The sequence below is a fragment of the Triturus cristatus genome, chromosome 2_2, assembly GCF_964204655.1.
Source record: "Triturus cristatus chromosome 2_2, aTriCri1.1, whole genome shotgun sequence".
Classification (NCBI taxonomy): domain Eukaryota; kingdom Metazoa; phylum Chordata; class Amphibia; order Caudata; family Salamandridae; genus Triturus; species Triturus cristatus.
The window spans coordinates 806,582,489-806,608,342 of NC_140582.1; the positions used below are offsets into that span (position 1 = coordinate 806,582,489).

At 43.3% G+C, this 25,854-nt stretch overlaps 1 protein-coding gene across 1 annotated transcript in view; it reads right to left on the reverse strand.

The window, feature by feature from the left end:
- Positions 1 to 2,308: 2,308 nt before the first annotated feature.
- The window catches only part of SPATA18 (spermatogenesis associated 18), a 168,452-nt gene continuing 144,906 nt past the window's right edge, over positions 2,309 to 25,854 (reverse strand). The window contains exons 12-13 of the mRNA XM_085642107.1: positions 17,272 to 17,326; positions 2,309 to 6,125 (exon numbers count right to left, since the gene is read on the reverse strand). Of these exons, the coding sequence (XP_085498233.1) occupies positions 6,118 to 6,125; positions 17,272 to 17,326 (63 nt within the window). The 3' untranslated portion in view covers positions 2,309 to 6,117. The remainder of the gene's footprint in view (positions 6,126 to 17,271; positions 17,327 to 25,854) is intronic.

Below are 25,854 nucleotides of genomic sequence, written 5' to 3' on the forward strand. Positions count from 1 at the left end.
CAGGAGAGCGGGAGCGTACTCCAAAATCCCATACTACCCCGTAGTCCCCGAAGCGCCCTGCCGACATTCCCCTCCAACAAATCTGCCTGGGTATGATAAATGTTAACCCCCAGGTAGCGCAAGCAGCTGCTCTCCCATCGGATATGGCCCGCCGTCTGCGGTGTCCCGCCGCCCTGCGACAATGGGAACAGACATGTCTTACCCCAATTGACCTTCAGGCCGGACATGCGGCCGAACTCCTTCAACAGCGCGGTCGCGCCCCGTAACGCATCAGTCGCGTCCCTCAAAAACAACAGCAGGTCATCTGCATAGAGGGAAATGTAGTGGGCGTCCCCCCTCAGGGAAACTCCGGGATAAGCACCCCCCTGTCGGGCGTGAGCGGCCAGCGGTTCCACCGCCAGCGCAAACAACAAGGGGGAGAGGGAACAGCCCTGTCTCGTCCCCCTCCGCACTTGGTAGGAAGCCGAGATAGTAGACCCCGTCTTCACCCGGGCCATGGCCCCGCTATACAACAAGGTGGTCCAACGGACAAAGTCCTCCCCTAAGCCGAATTCCCGCAACACTCGGTACAAATACGGCCACTCCACACTATCGAAGGCCTTTTCTAGGTCGACCGACAGTGTGCAGGCCTCCGGGTATTCGTCCCGGTCCAGCTCCATCACTCGTAGCAACCGGCGAATAGAGGTGGCTGTGCTGCGCCTAGGAATGAAGCCCGCCTGATCCGGGTGAATCAAGGCGGTCATGTGGGTCAAAAGGCGTGACGCCAACACAAACCGAATTATATAGTGAACTGCTCCCTCCCCGGAACCGTCTTAAGAATTTCTGGAGTCTATATCACAAATATCTGGCTAATAAGACATAATTGAATAACTTTGAATTACCGTTTGATAACTTAATTGTTGACAATTTTTTTGTAGCCATAACCAGAGGCCTACGTATGGACGGCTGACCTGTGTTATTCTTGTTTTATCTGTATCTGCTTTTTGTGGACACATCACTATCCTACACTTTTTTATGTACCCCGATAGATGTCCTGTGTTTGAATTGTACTTGTATATAATTGTGAAAACTGCCAACAGAAACCATTTAAAAAAAAAGAAAATGAACCTGCAATTCACGGTATGTCTGCTGCCAATGAGGAAGACCAGAGGACCTGTCCTGACTCTGCCATGCTGAATCCTGAGGACCATGAACCTGCATCATGGACTGGAGGATGCACCCCCCCCAACCGAAGGTGCCCGACATGCCCGGTCAGAGTGCCTCCGCCTTTGCCGCTTCAGCTTCCCTTGGCGCGATGTGGAGGTTGGGATGCAGGGCTGCCCGAACTAGCCCCTGAGCACTATTGCTCACAACGTTCAGCTGAAGACTTTCTACCCGTGCTTTGAGATCACCAGTACACTTCACTCAGGTAACACCAATGTCTGAACAAAACATTGCTTGAGAACTTGACTAACCGAGTTTGGAAGGTCTTTGTGGCGTTTAAGGCAAACTATTTAAGAAAACTGTAATTCCGTCTGAAGAAGACTGAACTACAGGTCACAGAACTTAGGAAAGCTGCTCCATTTCACAAGAAGGAGCCTGCACCTGTGCTAAATTAAACGTTTATGTTTGTCTTTGTAGCAACCCCATAGCATTCCTAGTATATTTCCTATATGTAGTACTGAGTTGTGGTGTGATTAAAGTGTGTCTCGTTTTCTTAATAGAAAAGCACTGGGTTGCCATTAATCTTTTATGTCTATTGCTTGACTGCTCTAAGTCTCTCTCTCCCACACTATCTCCCCGAGATGATTTGAGATGTTCAGCCTAGTTAGCACAAGAGCCAAGTGCAGTAAAAGTGTACTTTGCAGTTCCAAAGCAAGATAAACCCCAGGAAACCTGAGTCAAAAGACCTAAAATCCCATGGTTGTGAGCTAGTAGCCCCTGACTGGTGTGTGGTCATAAGAACAGGATCTAACACATTTACAATTGAAGGAATGGATTAAAAGGTTACCATATATTCTCTTCAAACAGATACTGATCCCTTCTACTTGTGGGGCTCAAGAGTACACCCAAGTATACAAAAGGTCTCCAGGCACAGCAGATTTTGTAACCTCATAAATGTACCTATGTACGCATGATCTAAACAAAAGTTCAATCTCACCATGTCATATTGACATAAGTATTTTTTTCATTTTCTGTTTAGTGCTTAAATAGTAGTTGGCTCAATATCACCATTCAGTGTGTGCAGGGCTTTGGATTTCTGTATTTTATTGTAAGCAACATATTGTGGTCACATTCAGACTCTATGAAAATAATGGCGTCTCTTTGCAAAATTGTGGAAATGTTTATTCAAATGTGATGAGAGTATAAAATATTTAGAAGACAAAATACAAAGCCACAAATGCAGGCAAATCACACTCAGTTATATAGCCCGATTTTAAACAGAAGGGAAGGAAATAAACACTTTGAACACATAAAAAACAAAATGCTAAGAGCATCACATATAACCTGCCCGGTGCCTATATACTAAGCAACATATGGATACTTACAGTGGGGCTGCGAGGCATGATGTTTAAAAATAATGTCACAAAAGTCTGTTTTATATACATTTTATATATGTATAAATGCACTAAAAACAAAATTCCACGACATTTTAAATTTATTTGAAAGTAGAAATCAAATGTAAAGCAAACATCACATCCTTCGGCAAACTGTTAAATCTTGGTGATATAGTGATACTGAATGGCGTTCATACATTAGAGAACAGCCACACTGAGCTTCTTTTGACCGTGCCTGGTCTCGATTTTAAAACCATTAGGGGAAAAAGTATTTGCTCCTGTTATAGCTTGAAAGGGTGAAAGGCAAAGTACATCAGGCCTCGTAGTGATAAATGCCTCTCATAAATAATAGTTTGCCCACCTTAAGTCACACCTTGGAGCAAATGAGTGACCTGTTTCAAGAAACGATCTGTAAATCTGGATTCCTTGGATGCATATGAAATGTGTGAGGAGTCTTAGGAGGTAGTTCAGGCAAATTGCTTCTCTTCTGGACCACAGAAAATTCGATGGTGAAGAGCTGGCCAGAAAAATTATGTCTCAATGTTCTCTCTCTTTTATTCAGTGGCCTGGCCATTAATGAGGCAAGTATTCCTGATATCATTTGTAGAGCTACCCTGAAACGCTGTCTAAAGAGTTTGATCATAGGTTAAAAGAGCAAATGAAGGTTTACTGCCAGTCACATTATATTCCTTGTTTTTCCCCTTCCCAATCCTGTGGTTCACAGAGGACCACAAGGCGAGATCCACAGACTAGCCATAATCAGAAATGTAGTTTAAACACCTCCAAACCAGAATAAACACAAAAGCAAAAGAATGACAAAATAACACGAAAAAGTATAATAGGAACGAATGAAGTATTAAAAGATCTGAATTAAAACATGATGTGACCAGGTTTCACCTTTCAGTAACTTAAGTCCACTTTGGAACAGCTGATGTACAGATCCTCTTTGTTTGTAGGAATTTACAAAACAAACACTTCTCACATGCAATAATATGAAATATCTTAATTATCATTATGATCATGGATAACACTGTATTGACAAACAATTTTGCACAAACGCCAAAGGTCATATTCGTTTGCATCAACTTAAGTAACTTTGGCTTTAAGATCAAGTCTCCTGCTTCGTTCCTTCACACGTTAGGTTTTGGCAACATGTTCTGCATAAAAGTAACCCCATATACTTGTAATAACTGGTACTTTTATTGAGTAGGTACATCTCTATTCTCAGCTTGTGGAAACATTGTCTGTCCTTAATACTCCTATGTACCATTCGGCTGATATCACAACATGTAAATATTTCTAGAACAATACGGATTATAGGTAAAATGATATAGAGGTAAAACGGGCTTAGACAACAAATGTGTTACAAGGATTTTCCACTGAGTTTTGGATCTAGCAAGTAGGTCTTTAAGTCTGATCTTAAGAGGGACAATCTCAGTCAGTATAATAACTAAACCTAGATTTAAACTTATAAAAACTGACAATCTCCGATAGTATATTTCAAGATTACATCTTTATGATAGGATTGGCACTCGAGTTTACACTAAGTACATAGGCAAGATTTGACACTAGAAGGAAATAGAAACCGAACCTAAAAAATAATTTGAGTGGAAAGACGCATGATCACACGAACAGAGGCAAAATAATGTAGGCGTATTACAAATAAAAAGAGCGCTCAGTAGTCAAAGTGAGAAATGAGGGAGAGCTACTTAGCCAACATGTATAAAAGCATCTATGTGTGTTTATGAACACTGTACAACCATTATTGTATCAACTCACAGCCCTTCATAGCACAAGGGAAACTTTGAGGACCTGACATGTAATAAACAATGAATCTCTAAGATAGCTATACTGTATGTCTTCATGTTGCAGATATGGGGAAATATCTTCTTGTTCTGGTGCAACATGATTAAGTATGTCAGATTCAAGCACTTCTTGCATAACTATGTTGTAGCGTGATAGGCACATTGCTTGGATAATATCTGAATGTAACAAGAGTTTGGCTCTCACTATCACTCCATTCACGTTCCAACTTTGTTAGCCAAGGACAAGCCTTCTCCAGAGACGAGATGAGAGTTTTTGGCTGGCCTGGTTATGTTGAAAGACACAACTGTTGCTTGAGCACCTTGGGCCCATTCCATAAATGTTCTTTAAAGTCATAATTGTACTTCTCATAGGTTTCTTCCAATGACTTGAATAGATTTAGAATGTCTAAGCGGTGCACAAAATCCCTAAAACTTATATAGCTGAATCTACAAAAATATGGATCTATTTACATAAGCCTAACTCTAAATCAACAGGTGATTGAAGGCAAACATCTGCATGTGTACAGTTATCAATAAAGTGCAGATGCACCGTACCTTGTTTCCTTATGGCAACACTTCTTCATCAGCGCCACCTGTAAACATGGTTTTGGGGATTTATCAAACCTCATTTACACACCTGCTCCAACAAATGGAGTTGTTATGAAAATGGAACAATTCACTGGAATATCTGCGCATGATCACAAAGCTAAGACAGATTTCAGATCCTCACCATCCAGCCCCTTTCCTGCAAACACTCATTTCTCTTACCTTAACTGTAAACTTAAGGTATAGGAAATATTCAAGCGCAACATATTTTCCACTGTTGTATGTGCAATTTACATTCATAATATTCCAGCAATTCTGATTCAAGAAATACGGATGTGGCGTTTAAGAATGCGTATGCAATGTTAGTTCTCCTTAGTAACATTTGTGAATCAGGCACCTGAAATGAAACAATGTTGGTTCTTTCTTGGGACTTTTCATGCACACAGGTCCTACTCTTGTGTGTTCTGTGGTGAAATATTTCCATAAATGGCTTCTGTGGTGTGTCTATTATGACATGGATATTATTCTCTATGACACATCTGATTCCATAAGGATGAAAGACTTTTACAGCTTTTTAACACCGCAATACCGATATATTTTCAGGTATGTCCAAGAAGTGAGAAGAGAAAAAAATAAAATTGAATGTTGTCTCAAGGGAAGTTTTTTCAATATTATATAGTCGACCACAGCGTAAAAAATAGGGTAATAGAAAATTCATCACAGGTATCTGTTTGGGGTTTACTTTGTCCAGTACAATAATAATAGTTCAGCCTACAATGTGAAGAATAAAACTCATCTTATGCTTAAATACCCGCCTGCCCTTCCACCCTGACCATTTTAAAGTGACAACAACTTCATCTGTGCAGGTTTTTTTTAACGATTCTCACTACAGAAAACATATCTGGTCTCAGAGTGGATGCAATAACCCTTTCATAAATTTCATGTTTACCTTATCAATTTAAAGAGTTAAAATACGTACATAAAGAATATGATCTTAGACGTTTATGCAATTTGGATATCAAGAAATTGCTTGCATCAGCTCATATTATATTTTTAAAAAGCACAACACACACTAGAGTTATAAAAACTTGATAATATGCTCCATTTCGAGGGCAACAGCATTGCCATTCACATTATCTTAAGTGAGGTCTGAGGTACTCTTGAAAAGTATTAAGCACCATTGAAGATGATTGATCTCGATGGAAAGACCCGCAAACACATCCCGTCAATTAGAGTCCTGTTGGGAGAAATATTCATATACATTAGCGTATGTCTGATGTTGCATATGAACCATGTTACAGGCAGACCAAATATTGAAACCAGTGTTATTGTTTTTATGGTATTGGATGCATTTCTATTGGATGGATCTTGTAAAGAGCAGTAACTAAGCATTGCAACAGAACATACGCCCAGGAGTGTGTTATTATAGTGCCTACCCAACATCTGCATTGTACATTTAGATGGGAGTGCGGTGGTGATGTAGTGGGAGGGGGGACTGACACAAGTTATTATGTCATGAGGATATTACACTGTAAATCAGAATCTCAAAACTGAAGCATATTTGCATGGGTAAATGATCATGGTAGAGAAACAATCAACGAGAGAAGCAGTAAGGGCCAGTTACCTTATAAAGTGAGGTGGTGGGGTAAATAGCCATCCTGAATTTCACAAAGGGAACAAGCCTAACTTCTCTAAGGTTTTGTACATTTTATAGAACCATTTTAAAACACATTGGCTTCAAAGCGAAGTTCTGCAAAGGAGCTCAGTAAATATTAAAATAACTCCATGGTGTGCCAGATACGTCTAACCCTCACCAGAGATACTGGAGGGCTCTCAACAGATAAAAAGTTGGTAATGGAGAATCTTTCTGTCTAATTCTCTTTTGCAGGCTGCTCAAATCATCAGGATATTCATTCATATATGCCATTCTGTCTTTTTTCAAGACATATTTAGCATCTTTCTTCACTTGTGTGTATCAGCTCTTTTCATGTTGCCATCCTGACCATTAAAATTAGATTTTGCATATGCATAAATACTGACAATGCAGTGACTTGTCCACCAAGAGGCAAAAGAGGCACCCACCCAACTTAAGGAACTGTTAAGTGTCTAGAAGTATGCTGTTATGTTATCTTTTATTTTATTTTTTTAGCTCAATCCATGTCACAAATACATATCATATCAGTTATGATCAATACTAACAAAAATTAATACAATACAGTTGACAATTATGAAGTAAATCGACAAGAGCGACACCAACAAAACAAACCGATTTCAATCATAGTATAATTAAACAACCCATATCAATGCATTATTTCATATATTGTATCATAGATTCCCATATCTGCTTCCCAAGTTTTTGCCGTTTAACTTATTTAAAGGCATATAAACTATATTCCATATTAAAAACATGATAACATTTTGCCCTCCACATCTCAAATGTGGGAGCCTCACTTTGAAGCCAACATGAGGCAATACATACGTGTGCCACAGCTGCGGCAATAAATGATATATATCTACATTTATACACTGGTTGCTCACTTGAGATATTTGCCCATATCCCTAATAACATCATTGCCTTCGTTATTAATATAGAGGTACCTGTAACTTCTTGCAAAAACAACTCTATTTGTTGCTTAAATTGTGACAGTGTGATACAATCAAAGAAAACCTGCACACTATCAGCTCTGTCAATGCGGCACCTGAAACATTTACCATCATTATTTTCCACCCCACTTCATCATGCTGTTATGTTATCATATGCATAGTTGTAGAGAGCGCGATAACCCGCGAGGGTATCCTGGCATTAAGCAGGTATTTGGGCCTCGTCTCGTGGTCTTTGGGGGTGGGGGGTTACGCAACGAGGCAAGTCTTCGGCTTCTTGCTAACTCAAGAAAGGAGAAGGAGGCTCTGATGTATAGCTGGAGGTTATTCCAAGCTTTAGGAGCAATGTATGAGAAGGCTCGCCCTTCATCTTTGTTTCTGTGTATGTGTGAGATGGGCGTGAGTAGGAATCTTGCTGAGCTGAGGTGCTCGCTGGTTGATGAAAGGAGATGTCACTGTTTGGGTAGTCCAGCCTGTGTTGTGTAGTGCTTTCAATGTGTGGGTCAGGAGTTTGAACTGAGTAAGTTTGTGTATTGAGAGCCAGTGGAGCTCCCTGAAGTGTGGTGTGGTGTAAGTCCTGCATAGAAGGTTGTGCATGAGTATGACTGCTATGTTCTGGATGGTTTGTACTCGTCTAGTGAGTTTCTTGGTTATACTGGCTTAGAGGGCATTCCTGTGGTCCAGCCTGCTAGTAACTAGGTTGTGAGGGATGATTTTTCAGGTGTTGCTCGGGGGCCATGTTGGTGTTGAATTTGAGACAGATGGACTTCATCCAGGCAGAGACCTCAGTCATGCAGGCATTGAACTTGCTCCTTATGTCGGGGTTTTATATGAGACGGATAGTATGAGTTGTGTGTTGGCAGTGTATGAGAGGATGTTGATGTTCTGGATGCATATGACATTGGCTAATGGAGTCATATATGTGTGGAAGAGGGTGGGGCTGCAGGATGAACACTGAGGCCCTCCGCATATGTGTTTCACGGTTTCCAAGTGTACAGTGTTAGGCTGTCTATCTGAGTCCTTTTCTTCAGAAAGGAGCAGATCAAGTGGTTAGCAGATGCTATTTCCGTGCTGTGGTTGGGTCTGAATCTAGATTGAGCAACGTCTAGGAGCTGGTGGCTAATGATGTGGTAGGTAAGGTGTCTGTTGATGAGTGTCACTGAAACCTTGGCCAGGTATGGTAGGACGGAGATTGGGTTGTAGTTGGTGAGCTTGGTTGGGTCTGCCAAGGGTTTCTTTAGCATGTTGATAACTGCATAATATTTCTAGGCATACAGAAAGGTGGCTGAGTCAATGGAGGCATTGAGGATCAGGGTAAGGACTTTGCTGATTGGGGTGAGTCCCTGGCTGAAGGCATGATGGAGGCAAATTTCTGACAGGGCTCCAGAGTGGATGGACCTCATGGTGGCGACCGTTTCATCTATGGTGATGGTGGAAAATGAGACCAGGGTCTGTTCTTTGTTTGAGATGGGGAAAATTGAAGTAGTGTCAAAGGGGTCCGGTTGTGAATCTAAGTTGCCGTATATGGATGCTGTATGGAACCTCCTGTGAGCGACTATGATACCAAATCCTCTGGGGATACTGTTCAACATTCAAGAATACTACCTGGCATTCACCCAGAGACACTCATCTAACTAGAAGGCCTGTTGACTATGAAGGTGTATATCATAAAGATACCATGCAGAAGTAAATTGAGTTGCATACCCCACTTGAAGCACAGTTGAACATTTACAAATGTAATGTGTCAGTTGTACAGAGGCGGCAGAGACTACCATCCTACAAGAAGCAATTACACAGTTCAGGCTGATACCAGGAAAACCGCTGATATTCTATGGAAGTTTGGATGTGTCTGCGGATCATAATTGATTAGTAAAAACTTGAGTGCAAAGCTCTTTCTTTATTGAAAACAACAGAGATCTGCATTTACAATTTACCTTCTTAATTCCACTTCTTTACATATAATCAATACGTTTGCATAAACACTGGTTCATATATGCCTTCATCACCACTACACGTCATCGTCTGAGCCACTCTCTTCTTCTGTGGGTGTGCAGACATTTCCCCTATATAAGTTCCATTTACCCCACACTCTTCCCCATTTTTTGGGGCATTTCCTATTAATAAATGTGTCTTTCTCCGCTACAATGACCATATCCATATCGTTACACCATTGCATTACAGATGGTACATTCTCTATCCCCCACTTTTGCGCAATGTTTCGTTTGGCTATTATCATGCCTGTAGTTGCCCATTGTCGTTCGGCGTGAGTAAGATCTGTAGGTCCCCATACATAAAGAAGACAGCATTTAGGCTCTAGCGGGACATGTTTCCCTGTAACCTCTGTAATGGTTTGTACCGCTGTCTCCCAGTATGGCACAAGTTTCATGCAGCCCCATAAGGTGTGATCAAAGGTACCTATGTTGCCACACTGCCGTAGGCAACCTGGGTCAGGGGTCCGCCCCATTTTGTTTAAAACAGCCCTGGTGTAGTAGATCCTATGTAATATTTTGAACTGCACCAATCGCAATCTAGAGGAGATAGCCACCTCCTTTGGCGACGCTATGGCGTCTCGCCAGTCAGAGTCATCCATGTCTCCCACCTCTAACTGCCATGACTACCTGAGCCGGACCAGTGGATCTGCCCAGTTATGGATGATTTTCTTATATGCTAGTGAGGTTGCTCGTTTATATAGATAGTCCGTGAGCAATCGATCCTCTAGAGGTGATGACTCCGGTAGTGTCTCTGCAGGAGGGAGGGCTGCCTCTATGGCATGCTTAATTTGCATATATCTGAACTATTCTCTTGGGGCCATTGCGTACTGCTCTTGCAGATAGGCGAAGCTGACTACCTCTCCAATACGCCAGAGGTCCCCCAGCCGGGAGATGCCAATCAGGTCCCAATTTCGAAACCCTTTACTGTTACCTAAAGTTCCTAGTCGGCTTGTGTCCCATAAGGGTGTGTGTCGTGTAAAGCTGCCTGCCCATCCCAAGAGTCTGTTAACTGTATGCCATATGCGGATAGTGTGCATCGCTGGGCCCATAAAGTCGCGGGCTCTACGATTATTGTAAAGTGCTCTGTTAACCCCTCCATTCCCTAGGGTCATTCTGTCTAGGTGGTAGGTAGGGTATGTGTCTGGTACATGCATCCATTGATTGACTACTGTGAGTTGTGAGGCCCAGTAATATGCTTTTATATCTGGCAGAGCTATCCCGCCATCATACCAACTTCGCATCAGTTTATGTGCGGCCACTCTGGCCGGTTTACTATCCCACAGAAGGGCCGCGACCTCTGAGTTTACTGCTTTAAAATATGCGTCGGGGACTGGAAATCGCGTATTGTGCAGGGCATACAGGAATCTGCGCAGGGCCATCATTTTCAAAAAGGGCCTTCTCTACCTAGCAGAGTGAGTGGTAGTGCCTTCCAATGTTTAATGTCACGTTTCAGTTTTTGCAAAGGGGGCTATAGGTTGAGAGGAAAAATGGAGTCTTGATCCGATGTAACATGTAAGCCCAGGTACTTAAAGCTATTCGTGACTATCTTAACCTTACAGTCCCTTGGTAACCGTGGGTGTGCTCCATGTAGGATGTATAGTACAGACTTCTCCCAGTTGATGGCATATCCCAATACTGAGCCAAACACTGCGCAGATATTAAGTATTGCATGAAGGGATGGTGTGGGTGAGGCGATATATAGTAATGCATCGTCGGGATAGAGGGAGATGCGATCTTCCCATTCCTCCCTCCACTTTAGACCTTGGATCATGGGGTCCCACCTTATCCATGTTGCCAATGGTTCTAGGACCAATGCGAATAGCAAGGGAGATAATGGGCAGCCCTGTCTCGTCCCTCTACCCAGGGTGATTTCCCTCGATATGTGACCATTAGCAACTACGTGCGCTATGGGGTGGGTATAGAGTAAATGTATCCATGAGCAGAATTTAGGTCAGAATCCTAAATGTTGAAGGACCGCGAATAGATAGGCCCATTCCACCGAATCAAAGGTCATCTTCGCGTCCAAAGAGAGGACCGTGGCATCTTCCAGTATAGTGTGTTTTCTGCCCAACACGCCGTGGAAGCGTCTAAGATTCAGAGCAGTGCTTCTGCCTGTCATAAAGCCGGACTAGTCCGGGTGGATCAGTTTGGTGAGATAGGGCGCAAGTCGAAGCGTCAGCGTTTTGGCTAGTATTTTCCCTTCCACATTAATTAATGAGATCGGGCGATACGCTGTGCATTCCTCCACTGGTTTACTCGGATTATGTATGGCTACAACAGTGGCCAGCCGTTGGTCTCTAGGGAGTGTTCCTATGTCCTGACTTGTTTCATGCATATGTAGCAAATACGGGGCTATCTTGTCTGCTGTGTATTTATATAGTTCTATTGGAATACCATTCGGACCGGTGGCCTTGCCAGATTGTATTTTAGTGATGGCTACCTTGAGTTCGTCCACTGTGATGTTTACTTCTAAACTGTCAGTTTCTTGGGGTGTGAGCCACGGCATATGAATATCTTTAAGGAAAGCAAGTGCATCCTGTACAGTGGTGGCATTCGTGGAGGTGTAAACTTGCTCATAGTGTTGTGCCAGTGTATTAACTAGGAGTTGTGGGTCTGATGTAATTCCTTCGTCTATCCACCTATGTGCTTGTTCCCTCTTGTCCAAACATGCGAGGAGCTTGCACGCTTTATCTCCAGATTCGTAGATCCGGTGTTGGGTAGCTTTCATACGGGACTTGGCATCATTCCGGAGATACTCTCGATATTCCAGTCTTTTTATGCGCAGTGTGTGAATGTTCCCATCTGTGGGGTTTGCTGCCTGCTAGGATTTCAAGTGTTCTAACTCTTGCTCCATGGTCTCTATATCCTGTTTTTTCCCCTTTTTATGTCCCTCAATAAGTGAGATAACCTGACCTCTTATCACTGGATTGTACGCCTCCCATAACATTACTGGGTAGGAGACTGACGCTTCGTTGTCTTGAAAATAGTGTATAGTTGCCGTGATTAAAGCTTTCCTGATCTTAGAGTTCAGGAGGAACCCCAGATAAATAGGATACATACGACTTTGAGTAGTACAGTGTGTCATCATTTCAGCCTTAACCGGGGAGTGATCTGAGATTCCCCTGGGCAAATGTGTGGCTTTGCCGAGTTTGCTTAAGCGGTCTACTGCCGTGAGTATGTAGTCTATACGGGAAAGGCTTTCATGAGCACCTGAGTGGAATGTGTATTGTTTCTCACGTGGGTTTTGGAACCTCCACACATCTAACAGGCCACACGCGTCTAGAAATTCGGCCAGGGGCGAGCTGGCACGGTGTTGTGGGCGAATAGGTGTACGGTCTAGTGCGTCATTTGCGGTCATGTTGAAATCGCCTCCTAGTACTAAGTCCCCTTCTGGCAGCGTTAGAAGAAATTTACCCAGATCTTGAAGGGCGTTGGATTGCAGCGCAGGCGGTACATAGACAGATACAAAATTGATCATATGTCCCCACCATTGAATCGAGATTGCCGCAAATCGGCCTTGGTCATCTTTAAAAGCGCGATGGATGATAAGGGGAAATCGTTTTCGTATCAGAATCTCTACCCCCTGGGATCCTGTGGTGAACTTTGAATGTGTCGCTAATTGAAACCCCCATCTGTCAAGGGCCCTACACATGGAGCCCATTAAGTGCGTCTCCTGAAGCATTATAACGGCCGGTGACATGCGTTTTAAGTATTATAACACCAGTCTCCGTTTTATCTTGTCCCTCAGGTCATTGACATTCCAGGAGAGGAAGGATAGTGTTGGCCGTGTGGTGCATTGTGCCGTTGGGTCAAATGATGACATTGGGTATGTTCGTAGTCTTGACATGTCGTGCTGCGAAGTTCATCATGCACCTATTTCCGAGGTGAGTATACGATGACAGTTGCAGATCAATAACCAATAAAACTATAACATGAGGAGCATTCCTACAATGGAAATAAACAGTTACCGATAATGTCTTCCCTTCCCCCCCAGAACACATCCCCCCTCCCTGTATACCTGCCTAGTAGGTTCAGAACTACCCACCACCCCAATAGCAGAGTGCCTATGATCCCCAACAAAGAATAAACCATAAACGCAGGGTCGTGCGGTGTTAGCGCCTAATAGTCTCACCCTCCCGGGCCCGCAACATTCCCAAAAGCACATCACAGTTCCATAAGAGTTCAGACAATCCACATTTGTTCATAATGTGCCGCTGAGGCTTTCAAATCGGGATCTTTCTACCCACCATCATAAACAGGACAATAAATGAGATATTTACAGACCATTGTAGTCCATGTGGTCCTTCATTTCCTGGAGCGTGCGGTGTCGCTGCCAGGACTACCAGACCTGGAACTTCTGGATCTCGACGGGGAGCGTCGTTTGTCTCCGAGTCTGCGGTCAGAGTATTTGGAGTGATAAGCGGTGTTCCTACTGACGGCTTCTTCTCTTCGGCGTTGGGACGTAGCAGGTCACCCTTCAAGCCAACGTTGTGCTTCTTCTGTTGTCGTAAAGAAAGAGGATTTGTCCCCATCCAGTACTTTCAGTTTAGCTGGGAAGAACATCATGTATTTAAGTCCCTTGTCCCTGAGTGCCTGTTTGATGCCTTCAAAGGAGCAGCGGTCTCGCTGCACTTTCAGGGTGAAGTCCTGGAAAAATCTAATCGTCGCATTATCATAAGGGAGGTCACCCTTCACCCTAGCTGCTTGAAGGATGGCATCCCGATCGCGAAAGTTCAAAATACGAGCAATAATAGTGCGGGGCGGCGCACCAGGCCTTCTCTCAATAGAAAATAGCGGGGAGAGTCTCTTGGGTTTGAGGTGATTGAGGATAAGGTCTTCTAAGAAGAGGTCCACGCTGGGCCCTTCCGCCCCTTCAGGCACCCCCACCACCGGTATGTTGTCAAGACGGGTTCGCCCTTCCTGATCATCCAGGTGCAGGGCCATTTCTTTATACTGGTGGACCAGTTTTTGAACCTTTTTCTCCAATTCACGTATTGCGTCCTGCAGTTCACTCACATTTTCTTTCATGGCCATGACTCTTTCAGACGTTTTTCTCCTATCTGCCCGCATAAGGTTCATTTTGATCGTGACTTTATCAATTTTGGTCTCTAAGTTAGTCCCGACTGCTTGTATCGCTGCTTAGGCGGGTGTGGCCTCCTCATTCACCCCGGTGTCGGTCGCATAGCTGTCGCGGCACCGCGTATTTATCCATCTTGTTGACTTGAATTGAGGTAGTATTGCCTTTTGGCTTCGTCATTGTGATGCGGAATAGTGAATCCAGACACCACTTTGTGTTGTCGGGTCCGCTGCAGTGCCGCAGGGTAGCGACTGTCGTGGGCTAGGGTGTTCACGTGACTCAATAAGTCCAATTCATCTCGGGATGCCAAGACCTCGACCTGCCAGATGCGGTAGCTTGACAGCTCTGTCAGCAGCTCAAGAACGATCACACGTGGGGGGGGGGGGAGGGGGTCCACAGAACCAGAGCAGTCTGGACTTTGTTTGTGGCACACTGGGTTGTAGTCTTGTCAATACTGCCCCGTCGCTATCCTCCGGTGTTATGTCGTGTCTACTGGTCCATGATAGTCACTCCCATGCAGTTGCGACTGGAGGCCTGACTCAGAGTTTCCGCCCATGTACTCCTCCGTCCCATAGCTAGGCAGGATCTCCGCTTTCATGGGCGATAGCGTAACATGCAGTAGCGGGCGCGTATATTCGTGCCTCCTTCAGCGTGGCGTGTCAGGCTCAGGCTTCACCCGGTCCTCCCCTCCGCAGAGCCCGCAGCAACAGCGTCATGCCCGCCAAGTAGCCTTCCAATGCTTCTCTCTGGGTCCCTGCCTCCACCACTAGTATAGCTCTGTATTGCGAAGTTATGGAGTGTTCCCTCCCTTCAGGCTGCCACTACCTCGTTCTCTATAAATATTCCGGGTTTTCAGCTCCCCTCGCGCCTCTCGCTTGGGGGAGGGACACACGCCAGTAATTTCCCCCCCCCCAGGTCTCACCTCAATGCTTAATCTTTGTTTCTGGGCCGTGGATTCATGGGCCTTTCAGGGGTCGCGATGTAAATTGCGATATTAAGCCAAAAGCTGCGGGTCTCCCGTACCGCGGCTCTCCAGCCTCAGGGCCTTGCTGTCTGCGACGTTACTCCGCCCCCTGCCGCCAAGGTCAGAGCTTCACTGCATGGTCCTTTAGCGGCCCGGATTGCCAATCCTTGCAGACAGCTGGAGCCGCGAAAACTAACCCACCACCAGTCCGCACCTTCAGGGGTCCGGTCGGAACTTGTGTTGCCGTCAGTGTTGCAGGTCAATGCCGGATTTCTTAATGAATGTCGCGGGCATTGCCGGAGCTCCGAAGCTACGCCGCCATTACAGTCGGTGCCAAACCGTGCCCCTTGCAAAGCTCTTTCTTGATAGATAATTATGATTGCTTTTCAGTGGTAATGCCTTGCAGTAATTACCTTAAACATCAAGGCCAACACTTTTTATGTGATGCTGATTTTAAGAAGTAGTAAGTGCAGCCTTCTTTGTCTGGGGCAATGAAAGTAATCTTGTTAGCACCAATCACAAATAAGTAATTTTTTTGGGTGCCAGTTTAGCATTAACATTTTTTTTGTTTTCCCAGAAAAGACAGGATTATGTGAATCAGCTAGAATTAATAGTGACAGAATGTGTCATTTCTCTGGCCCAGGCTCCCACCGACATTTTGTCACAAGCATACACCCTCAAAAGTAGACATTTCGCTCAGTTTTTAGTTCTGAGATCTTTAGTTCTTTAGGCTGAGCCCTCTCTTAGTAAGCAAATGTTTTATCAGAATATTCCAAACAACTAAAGTTTTAACATTCTTTTACAATTACTATGCACAATCTCAAATATCCTCCTCCTTGCCAGAGATATGTAACCGTTCACCTTCCTCATTCACATGTGGTATTACCCCAAGGGGTTCTAGTCTCTGATTTAAAGACTACCTTTCTAGATTTTCCCAACACTCAATTTTAGCTTACCGTAGGTTGATGGAACTTTACATGACTATATGTACAGCCCTACAACAAATGTTCAGTTCTACAGTAGCTAAAGCTTATGCAGTCATTATGCATTACTGGATTAAGAAGGTTGATATCAGCCTAGTCATGGACTGAGATAGAAAGTGAAAGGTGTAAGTCACCATTGGGACAGTACAACTCAATGTCTACGAAGCACACGTTGCCCTAAATCTTTTTGCTGAAAATGCCCAGTGAAAAGAACACTTCCACGCATCACAATTAATGGGTACAGCAAGAGCAAGTGGTAAACCTATCACTGAATCTGAAAGCTAACTAATTTTATTTAAAAAATCTAAAATCATCATTCTGTTGCTACCAATACTTTCTAATTTCAGTCAATGCAGACTCCACATTAGTTTAACTAAGATTTGATCTGGAGACTAATTTCACCAAATTCAACAACAAGCTGCATTACAGAAAATCTCAAGATAGCGAAAGCATAATCCATTGGGCAAGTCTCAGTTTGCTTTATTAACATAGGAGTATCTCTAGAACGCCCAAGATATTCCCAGATCTTTTACAAGGCCGATCTTGTAAATTAAGCCAGAAAATAAGATTAAACAAATCTGGCTAGGTTATAAAAAAAAAGTTTCTGAACAGATTGCAATGAAATTTACACTTAGTTACCTTTAATAGCATACTTCTAACATAAGGATGGCAGCAAGATATGGTTCCTCATAATCCAGAAGCAATCTTTTCTGAGCTTTAAGTACTGGATGTATAATTAATAAATCATATCCCATTAACCCACTTACTTGGTGTTCCAGTTCTTCTGAGAGGGGACGGACTGCGACTGCGACTTCTAGAAGCCTGTTAGATACAACAAACATAAGACACCAATTAACTAAGGTCCTAAGCAAGTTTGTAACATTGTGAGCTGTTGCTTGAACCTATTTGAAAACATTCTCCATACCTATATCGCTTTACAGCAAAGTAGACTGTGAACTAAGTGATGTACTGAATGACTGCAAGCAAGCACCACAACTAGGCTGTTTACTTTTAGGTCTTGCTACATAATACAGTTGTCTCCAAGACCTATTGTTACAATTCTTTAAAATATACATAGAGTTAGCTTTGGATCTGCCCAAAGGAGTATTACTCTCTCACCTTATGCGGCTGGTTGTGTGATGCGTCACTTTACACCCAATGGAGTGTGTGAAATGTAATACATGAGGGACTATTTTACCTCTATGCCACACTCGATAATCACACATTAAAATATTTAACTCATAGATGCACTGTACACCGAATGCAAGCTTTTTGTTGGCTTTCCACTACTTTAGTCAGGATCCAAAAGGCTTTACCAATGCTTGTTTTTTTCCATTTATTTAGCTTTTTATAGTGCTTGCATGTGCCATGCTGCCATTTGTTGCTCCTTTATCGTTTACCACATCTGTTGCTGCTGCCAAGGCTTGTTGGTGCTCCCGCTAGACACCGACTCCCTGTTTCTCGACTTCCGATGGGGTATGGCTCGTGAACAGTGCCTGGTCCTCACAGCTGCAGCAACAAGTTCCCCGTCATCATTCCTGCATCTTCTGTCATCGATGGTAATCGCTCTTTCGTGCCTCCTGGTCCTATGTTGTGGTCACTTCGCATCTATGCACCCGGCTTCCTTGGTGTAGGTATCCTGGTTCCTGGGATAACCACCAGTGGGGTGACTTTCCAACCTTCTGTCTTTCACAGGGTTTCTTCAGGTTCCACTGAGAAGGGTCCTTCTTCTTTAAAACTGCAACCGTGACTTCCATGTCGACTTGAGTACACGGCTGTGTTTCCACTCTGCGCACAGCCTCCGTGGGGTTCCTGGGTACTTACCTTGGGTGGTTCCTTGTGTCCCCAGCTCTTCTGAGTCTGCTGTTCCAAGTACCAACTTCGGTCGCAGTTTGCATTCCACTTTCTTAATATATGGTTTGGTCATCCCCTGGAGACCACTGTGTATTGTGCTTACGTACCTGTTTTCAATTGAAGTATTGTGTGTATTTGTGTTGATATCTCCAGGTAGGAGATATACCAATGTGTTAGTGAGTGTTGTATAATAAATAGACATATTTTTATAAATACACTGTATGGTTCTTTTTCATTTAATCTACACTATGTGATTTGATCTGGTAAAACAAGCTGCTTAACACTCCTTTTGGACTAAGCCTGAAGGCTGCTCTCCACAGCTACCACTTAAAGAGCATTCTATGGTTGTCTAAGACCACTAAAATCACTATAAGGGTTGTCTGGATTAGTGCAGGGTGCTACACTTACATAAGCGTGCACCATATACTAAGCCAGCCTCCTACGCTGGCAATATATTTTCCTGAGAATAAATATCTTCTCTACCACATGGTGACTGTGTGACATGAAAACAGAAACAACTCGGATCAGATTCAATGTCCTGGTTAGTATGACATGATTATATGCTTGGTCAATCCAGTCTTTGATGTAAAAGTACAAATGAAGAACGTTCAATCATTTTCAGTCAATCAGGATAACGTTTTCATCTGCAAATAACAAAGACCTAATGGGAATATAATCAAGTATATGAAGTTGGCCAACTCATTTACATTTGAATGTTCACACTTTGCATTTCTTCCTGATAACTTAATGCAATGCTAAGAACCGAACATTTCACAAGTAAAAATGAACACACTAGCTATAGTTCTGTATGCTGTCTGTTAACAACAACAGGGTTATTTAGAGCCGGACAGAGTGGGAGCACGATCATAAATCACTGGTGCTTCCATCCTTCAAAACTTATATTTGCCCCACTCCCTTCAAAGTCAAGGAAAGCACTGGGTTTATAGCAGTCGAGAAGAAAAAAAAGCAGTACTTAATTTAAGCCAGTGGCATAATCATCAACACAAGCGCTTTTCATGAGCACCAGTTAAGGACACATTAATTTACGGGGAGATTAAGTGATTTGTCCCGAATCACAGGATGATACCGAGACTTGAACCTGGTTCCCCAGCTCCAAAGTCTGCAGCTCTGGCCATTATGCCAAATCCACTCCCCTTTGCCATGGTTCTGTTTTAGGCAGTACTAAAGGAGACATGGGATGGTGCAAGCTGCCTCCTGATGAAAGCCCGGGCCCTTTTTTTTTTTTTTTTTTTTTAATTAACCACTGAAAAAAAGGAATTGGCGAGGGGGAGGAAACACCTGCATCTGTTCTTTGCATTATTAAAATTATACTATTTAATTTCCCATGTTAGCTCCACACGGAGATGCATATTGTAAAAGATAACACGAAGGAAGATTTTAAAAAGCCCATCCATGTACTTTTCTACTGTGCGGCTAGTTCTAACATATGTATGCAGCAGTTGTCCAATATCTCAAAGAAGTTCAGAATGAAATAAGACAAATCAATTTATTGATTATGTTAAATATTATCTATATATGTATTTTAGTGATGTATTAAAATGCTCCAATGGTTGTGGACAAAATTGTACTTGCAACAAGTCCAGAGTACTGATTTTTAAATTCCAAATTTACAAATTAAGCAGATTGAACTGTGAAAATGCCAACCAAACTCTACATTCAGAAATAACAGAAACCATAAAAAGTGTTCTGTGTTCAGTCTTTGAGTGAAACTGCAGACTTCTCTTACAGAGCCTCTCTGTAATAAACCCACACCAAAAGATCACGAAAGGGTTAAGAGCCCATCTCTTCCTAGACTACCCACACACACCACCCACAATGGATGCTGGTCCTACAAGACCTTCTGACTTATATTTTTCACACACTCTGAAATCCCCTCTGTACAAGAAGCAAATGAAATATATAAAAAGTTAGATGCCTTGCTCATTTTGGATTTAGAAACGCACCTGAGACAGTTGGTGAAGGTGTATTAAGTGAAGTTTGTTTCATCAGTATCGGTGCCCTAATTAAAGTGGCAGGCTTCAGACTGCTCAGCCTTGGCAATGGCTGAAGGTATTTCAGCTGAATAGAAAAAGTTAAGGGAACCACAACATACTCTTCAACAGGTGAAAATAACAACTAGTGATGTTACTAAGAAAATTAGAATTGTGGCTAGAAATAGAGCCAATAACAAGAAAATGGGCAAAGCCCAGGATTCAGTAATCCTCTCAAAGGAGACCGGAAGGAGGAATTAAGGGCCAGACTTCAAAAGCTGAGTCGTCCGGAATAGAAGGTGCAACCTTGCGCCCTAAATATACTCTAAAGTTGTTCTTAGGTGAAGCTATGCTGTATATCAGACCATTTTTTCACTTTCCTTAACATGTTTTAAAAATAGGTATATCAAAAATGTGCCAAATTCGGATGGGCATATTTGTATAACAAAAAAGATAACGGTGTTTCTAGTAAAATAGTATTCAGACATCCCATTCTTTGTCAGGAATACTTTTTCATTCAATTACGATCCCTATCCCAGCTAAAATGGATGGTAAAACTAAACAAGTCATTGAACACTAATAAAAGTGTCAGACAGATTAGCATTTTTCAAAGAAATGTAAATCATTACTTCAATGAGATTTGAAACAAAAATAAATGAACGATTCATATTCCAAGATTACAAGCAATCCTCACAAATATTACTTCACATAACACCTTTTACCCTTTTAGTGGGGACCCATGTAAAAGCTATGATGGAGCCCTTGCCTAAGCTTTAGATGATGATATTATTAAAATGATTTCATTGGTGGGTATTCAAGCAGAGATGGGAGGGGTAGAATCATTGGTTGTAAACTTAATAGCGATATCTTCAGGGAACGCGTAGGGGTCATCTGGTCAATTATCTAAACACCCTGAAGAGGTACAACAGGCTCATGAAGCATTTCTAGACCCTCACGGCACCCTGCACCCACCCAATCCAATGGGATAAATTCTACTGATACCCCAGGGGCTCTCAGGGTAATAATGTTTCTCATATGGAGAAGACCAATATTCACGTGAAATCCACATGAGAGGGGTTAGTAATGCTTCCTCCCTCTCAGTCACATTTCCTCCCTACGAATTACTCTCCTTTCATCCCGAGGGCACCCAGAGCCCCGGACCTGTCTGTCCCATGATCAAAAGGAGCTGCGAGGACCTGGTCTTAGTCTATAACTCCACCTCCCCAAATCCACTCCTCTGGTGGCAGCCTTGGCAGGCGTCCCTCCAATGAGAGTTGGAGTAGTAGAATCTACACATAAACTCATTCGAAAAGCCACATATTGGTGCAACAATCAGTGGGGGGTGGGACCACATTTACCAAAACACATTGTCATGGTCAGACATGTGAGGTGCAAAGGCCTGAGGGAAAAATCAATAGAGAGGAACTGTATTGCTTGAATTTTAAACAACCAGATCTAGCAGGTTGTCGGGAATTAAAGTGTTCCCGCTGGGTTTTTTCTTTCCTCCTGTGGTCCTTTATCGCACTTGGGAGGCAGGGAATGCTCACACTTTGACCAATGGCTGCTTAGATTCCTCAACAGAGGACAATATAGTTCCCATCCAGCTGAGTTATGGATTTCACCCACTGAGCAACTTAGATTGTGCTGACTGACTCAGTTCCTCATCTACGAGCCCCACACAGGACAGGGAGAGGTTGGAGTGAGAAAGTTCTTCCCCCATGGATTTTAAAGTTTCTAGCATAGACCCCCTTTAAAAGTGATTAGCTGGAATACTACAGTAGTAAAAGGGAAAATGAGAGGTGGCTTAAAACACTATCAGACATAGTGGGCTCACTAGAAACCCGGGACACGGAAAATACATTCTCCTTTGATGGGTTCACCTCTTTCTTTTCTTCCGCCATACCTTGTTATGTTATGTTATGTTATGTTATGTTATTTTATATTTATAAAGCGCACAGCTGCCACAGCAAAGCGGCGTCCCTTCACACGAGGGCAGGGCAAAGGGCGGTCTACTTACTTTAGTATCCCCCCACATTCCTGTGTACGTCTACTAAGTTAGAAACCAGATAATGTTACTTGTTGGCGGTCCAGCTAGACTTTATGAAACTGCCTGGAATATTTATTTTAAACTTTTATGAGAGCCACCCTGTCTCATCATTTGTTAACCTTAAAGACATTTCTTTAGTCTTATGATGAGAAACATAACTTACCTTATTCATTTATCATGTTAGGTGATTTTAACATTTATTTATGCCACTTGGGATGCTACATATCTGACTACCCCCTGTGAAGATGAGTATAACAGTGTACATTTCAAGCACTCTGCCCAAGGGAGTTTGGTCAATGACAATATTTCAGCTATTAATCTGTATTCCACTTGGAATGGAAATGAAAAGGGGAGAGTATTCCAGCATTCACTGGTAAAGGCTCCAGAGGCGTAGCTAGAGCTTGTGGCGCCCGGGGCTATCCTTCAGATTGTCGCCCCCCTGGGGGGGTGCTGGAGAAAAAGGATGGTGAGCACCTGAAAGAGGTCAGAGACACACGTAGTATCGCGGCTAATAGTTACCTCGATCATGCAAGTTACATGCACATACATGACACGGTCCAGGGCTAGACAGCCCCTGTCCCCAAAATATTGCCACCTGGGGCGGACGGCCCCCACCTAGCTACGCCGCTGAAGGAAAAGCAGAAGGAAACCCAAAACTTACATCAGTTCTACCTACTCTGCTTGTGACATCTCACTCATAAAATCACAGCTTGTGCAGGATCCTTGTCCCCTGTCCCCTATCTACCCCGTCCGTGACCTCAGCAATGTCTGCAGACCGGTCCACCAAACTGGGTTTGACCACGATTCCCTGGCAGGACCTTCAGGATACTACAGGTGAGTCCAATGCACCTGATCACTAGACTAACTTGAGTTCTGTAGTTGGGGCAGTACCAGCCCTGCAGTGAAAGCCTTCTCACTCCACCCAAGCACCCCATGAGAGCTCAGTAGACGCCATCCCACGTGCCCCTCCCAGGAGAGAGCAGTGGAGCCATCCACTGCCCCAGCCGCAGAAGAACTACATACCCTGACCCCACCCATCCCAGGAGAGAGCAGTGTAACCATTCTACTCCTCCCTCCCGCCAAACAGAGAGCATTCAACACCAACTCAGGGTCGCCTACGGTCACTACAGTATAGTAATGTGAGTTTTTAAAGACTGTCAGTGCTCCAAAAGCATTTCAATAAGCTGGAGTGTCAGGCCAGAGAATGCAGTAGAATGTGAAAAATTCAGTTTTTACCAGGCCAGAAGGGGGATCTGACCCGTGGCCCAGCGTAGAGACAGCCTTGACCCTGCACCTGTCACTACAGACAGCCCCATGCCCGCAAAAAAGATGTAAAAATCTATAGAAATATTTTCCTATTTTTGTGGGGGGAAAAGTGTATACTAGGAGGAGACAACCCACGGAATCTGCAGAAGGAACCGTGGCAATGTACACTAATAACAGTTTAGTTTCCCAATGTAATATTAAAATGAATTGCACCCAAGGTGCCTCGTTTCAATATTCCTGAAGGTTTAGAAAGGAAAGTAATTGAATGTGAGTCCTGATATCATGGTATGTGCCAGTCCTCACAAACATCTCTTGTTAGCACATGAGTAATGCCAAGGTCTCTGCACTTTCATATCGCCCGCGCTCTTTTTGTGTGTGTTACTAAGAACACGCAGGTGTTGCTTGCCACATTCACTCTTCAGCTGTAAATGCCCACTTCAGTACAGACTTACTTTGCTGAGCTGACGCTGTAATCAAAAACAACCACTGGCAAAGCCAAAAGGTCTTGCTTCTGAGAGCTATTGATTTGGCAATGCTTTGTAGCCATGCTGTACAGCATTGCAGATGCTTTGCAGTGTGGCTAAAACTAATTTTAAATGGCACTAATACACATCCAGGGCTAATGCACTTTTACCCAATACTTCCCCTTAAACTATCCCAACCATCAGATATCCCAATCTTCCCTCACACTGTCCCCTTCTACCTTCAATCTAGCACTTCTATGCTCAAATGATCCCCCCCTTTCAACCTAACCTCCTTCACCCAAACTGCACCAAAACAACCTCTTTAAAAACAAAACTACCCCATCTTCTCGCTACCCCATACTTTTAGACTACCTCTCCACTCAAACTACTTCCTATTGTCAAAGAACTCTGCCTACAGTCAGAGTATCTCCACTTACTACCTTCTAGAACAAAGTCACCCCTTCAAACAAACTACCCCTACCTTCATGCGAACTCCACCTTCAAACTACCCCTCCAATGCTGAAACTACCTCCAGTTGTAAAGTATTCCCTTCCAACTTCCTCCCCAGCACCGAAGCTACTCTGTATTTTGTCACATCCCTCCTGACCTCTAAATACTTCCAACTTTCAAACTTTCCCCACTTCCTACTACTCCTATACTCAGTCTCCCAGTATCAACTTACCCTGCGCACTCAGCATGACCCATTTTACCTGAGCAAATCTTCGATGTCACAAAGTCAGCCTCAATACCCCATGCCCCTTCCCTTTCACTATACCAAGGATTTCTAGAACTGGGCTTATTTACTGATATTGAAATTCACCCTCTCTCCTCTTACATTTTATTATTCCATAAATTATAATATATATGTAACAACATAATGTTGAGTAATCTAATTCTAGTCGCGTAGCACAAAATCCTTTAGAATTCTTGTAAAGTGGGTGTAATGGGGTAGGAACCACACCAACAGGCCTAGAACTCCAAACAAAGCCATATAAACCTAACTAAAGCCATACAAACTAGCGTAGCCCAGTACAAACAACAGACAATGGGAAATGCCAAAATATTTCAAAGCATATTAGGTGTGATATTTGCTAAAATTACACACAGTGCCTAATTTACCCTTAGGAGTCTGTCTGCACAAAAGAATTACATTCGAGGGTTTACTCAAAACACAAAACTCATACAAAGTATTGTTTCTCTGTCTTTGCATAAATTAAAAATCATATTTGTCACAAATAACAGAGTTATTTGCATGTGTGTGGCTGATGCCATCATTGTGGCACAATGCGCAGTAAATACAATGCAATGCTAATTTTGGTTGTGCAAGGGAGACTATTGCACATAGTTGCATAGTGTGAATCTTGGTAAATCTGCTCACAAGTGTACTAGATCAGTAAATGCACACAAACATAATGACCCCTTCAACACCCAAACTACTCCATACTCCTACTACCTCTGCCTTTTATTAACCCATCCTATATTTAAACTATCCAACCTTTAAATTACTCCTTCTACCCTCACATTATATCACCAAAACTCACACACTACACCAGGCCCGGCTCCAGGAACTTTTATTTGGGTGGGCCAAGGGTGCATTCGGGTGGGCCACTACAGGCCCGATTTGTCGCTTATATGTCTAGCCAGGCCTGCTTCCAGCCCTCCTTTAGCTCTTCTTAGTCTACCAAGGCCCAGTAAAACACACTCTTTTCCAAATCTCTTTCTAAATGT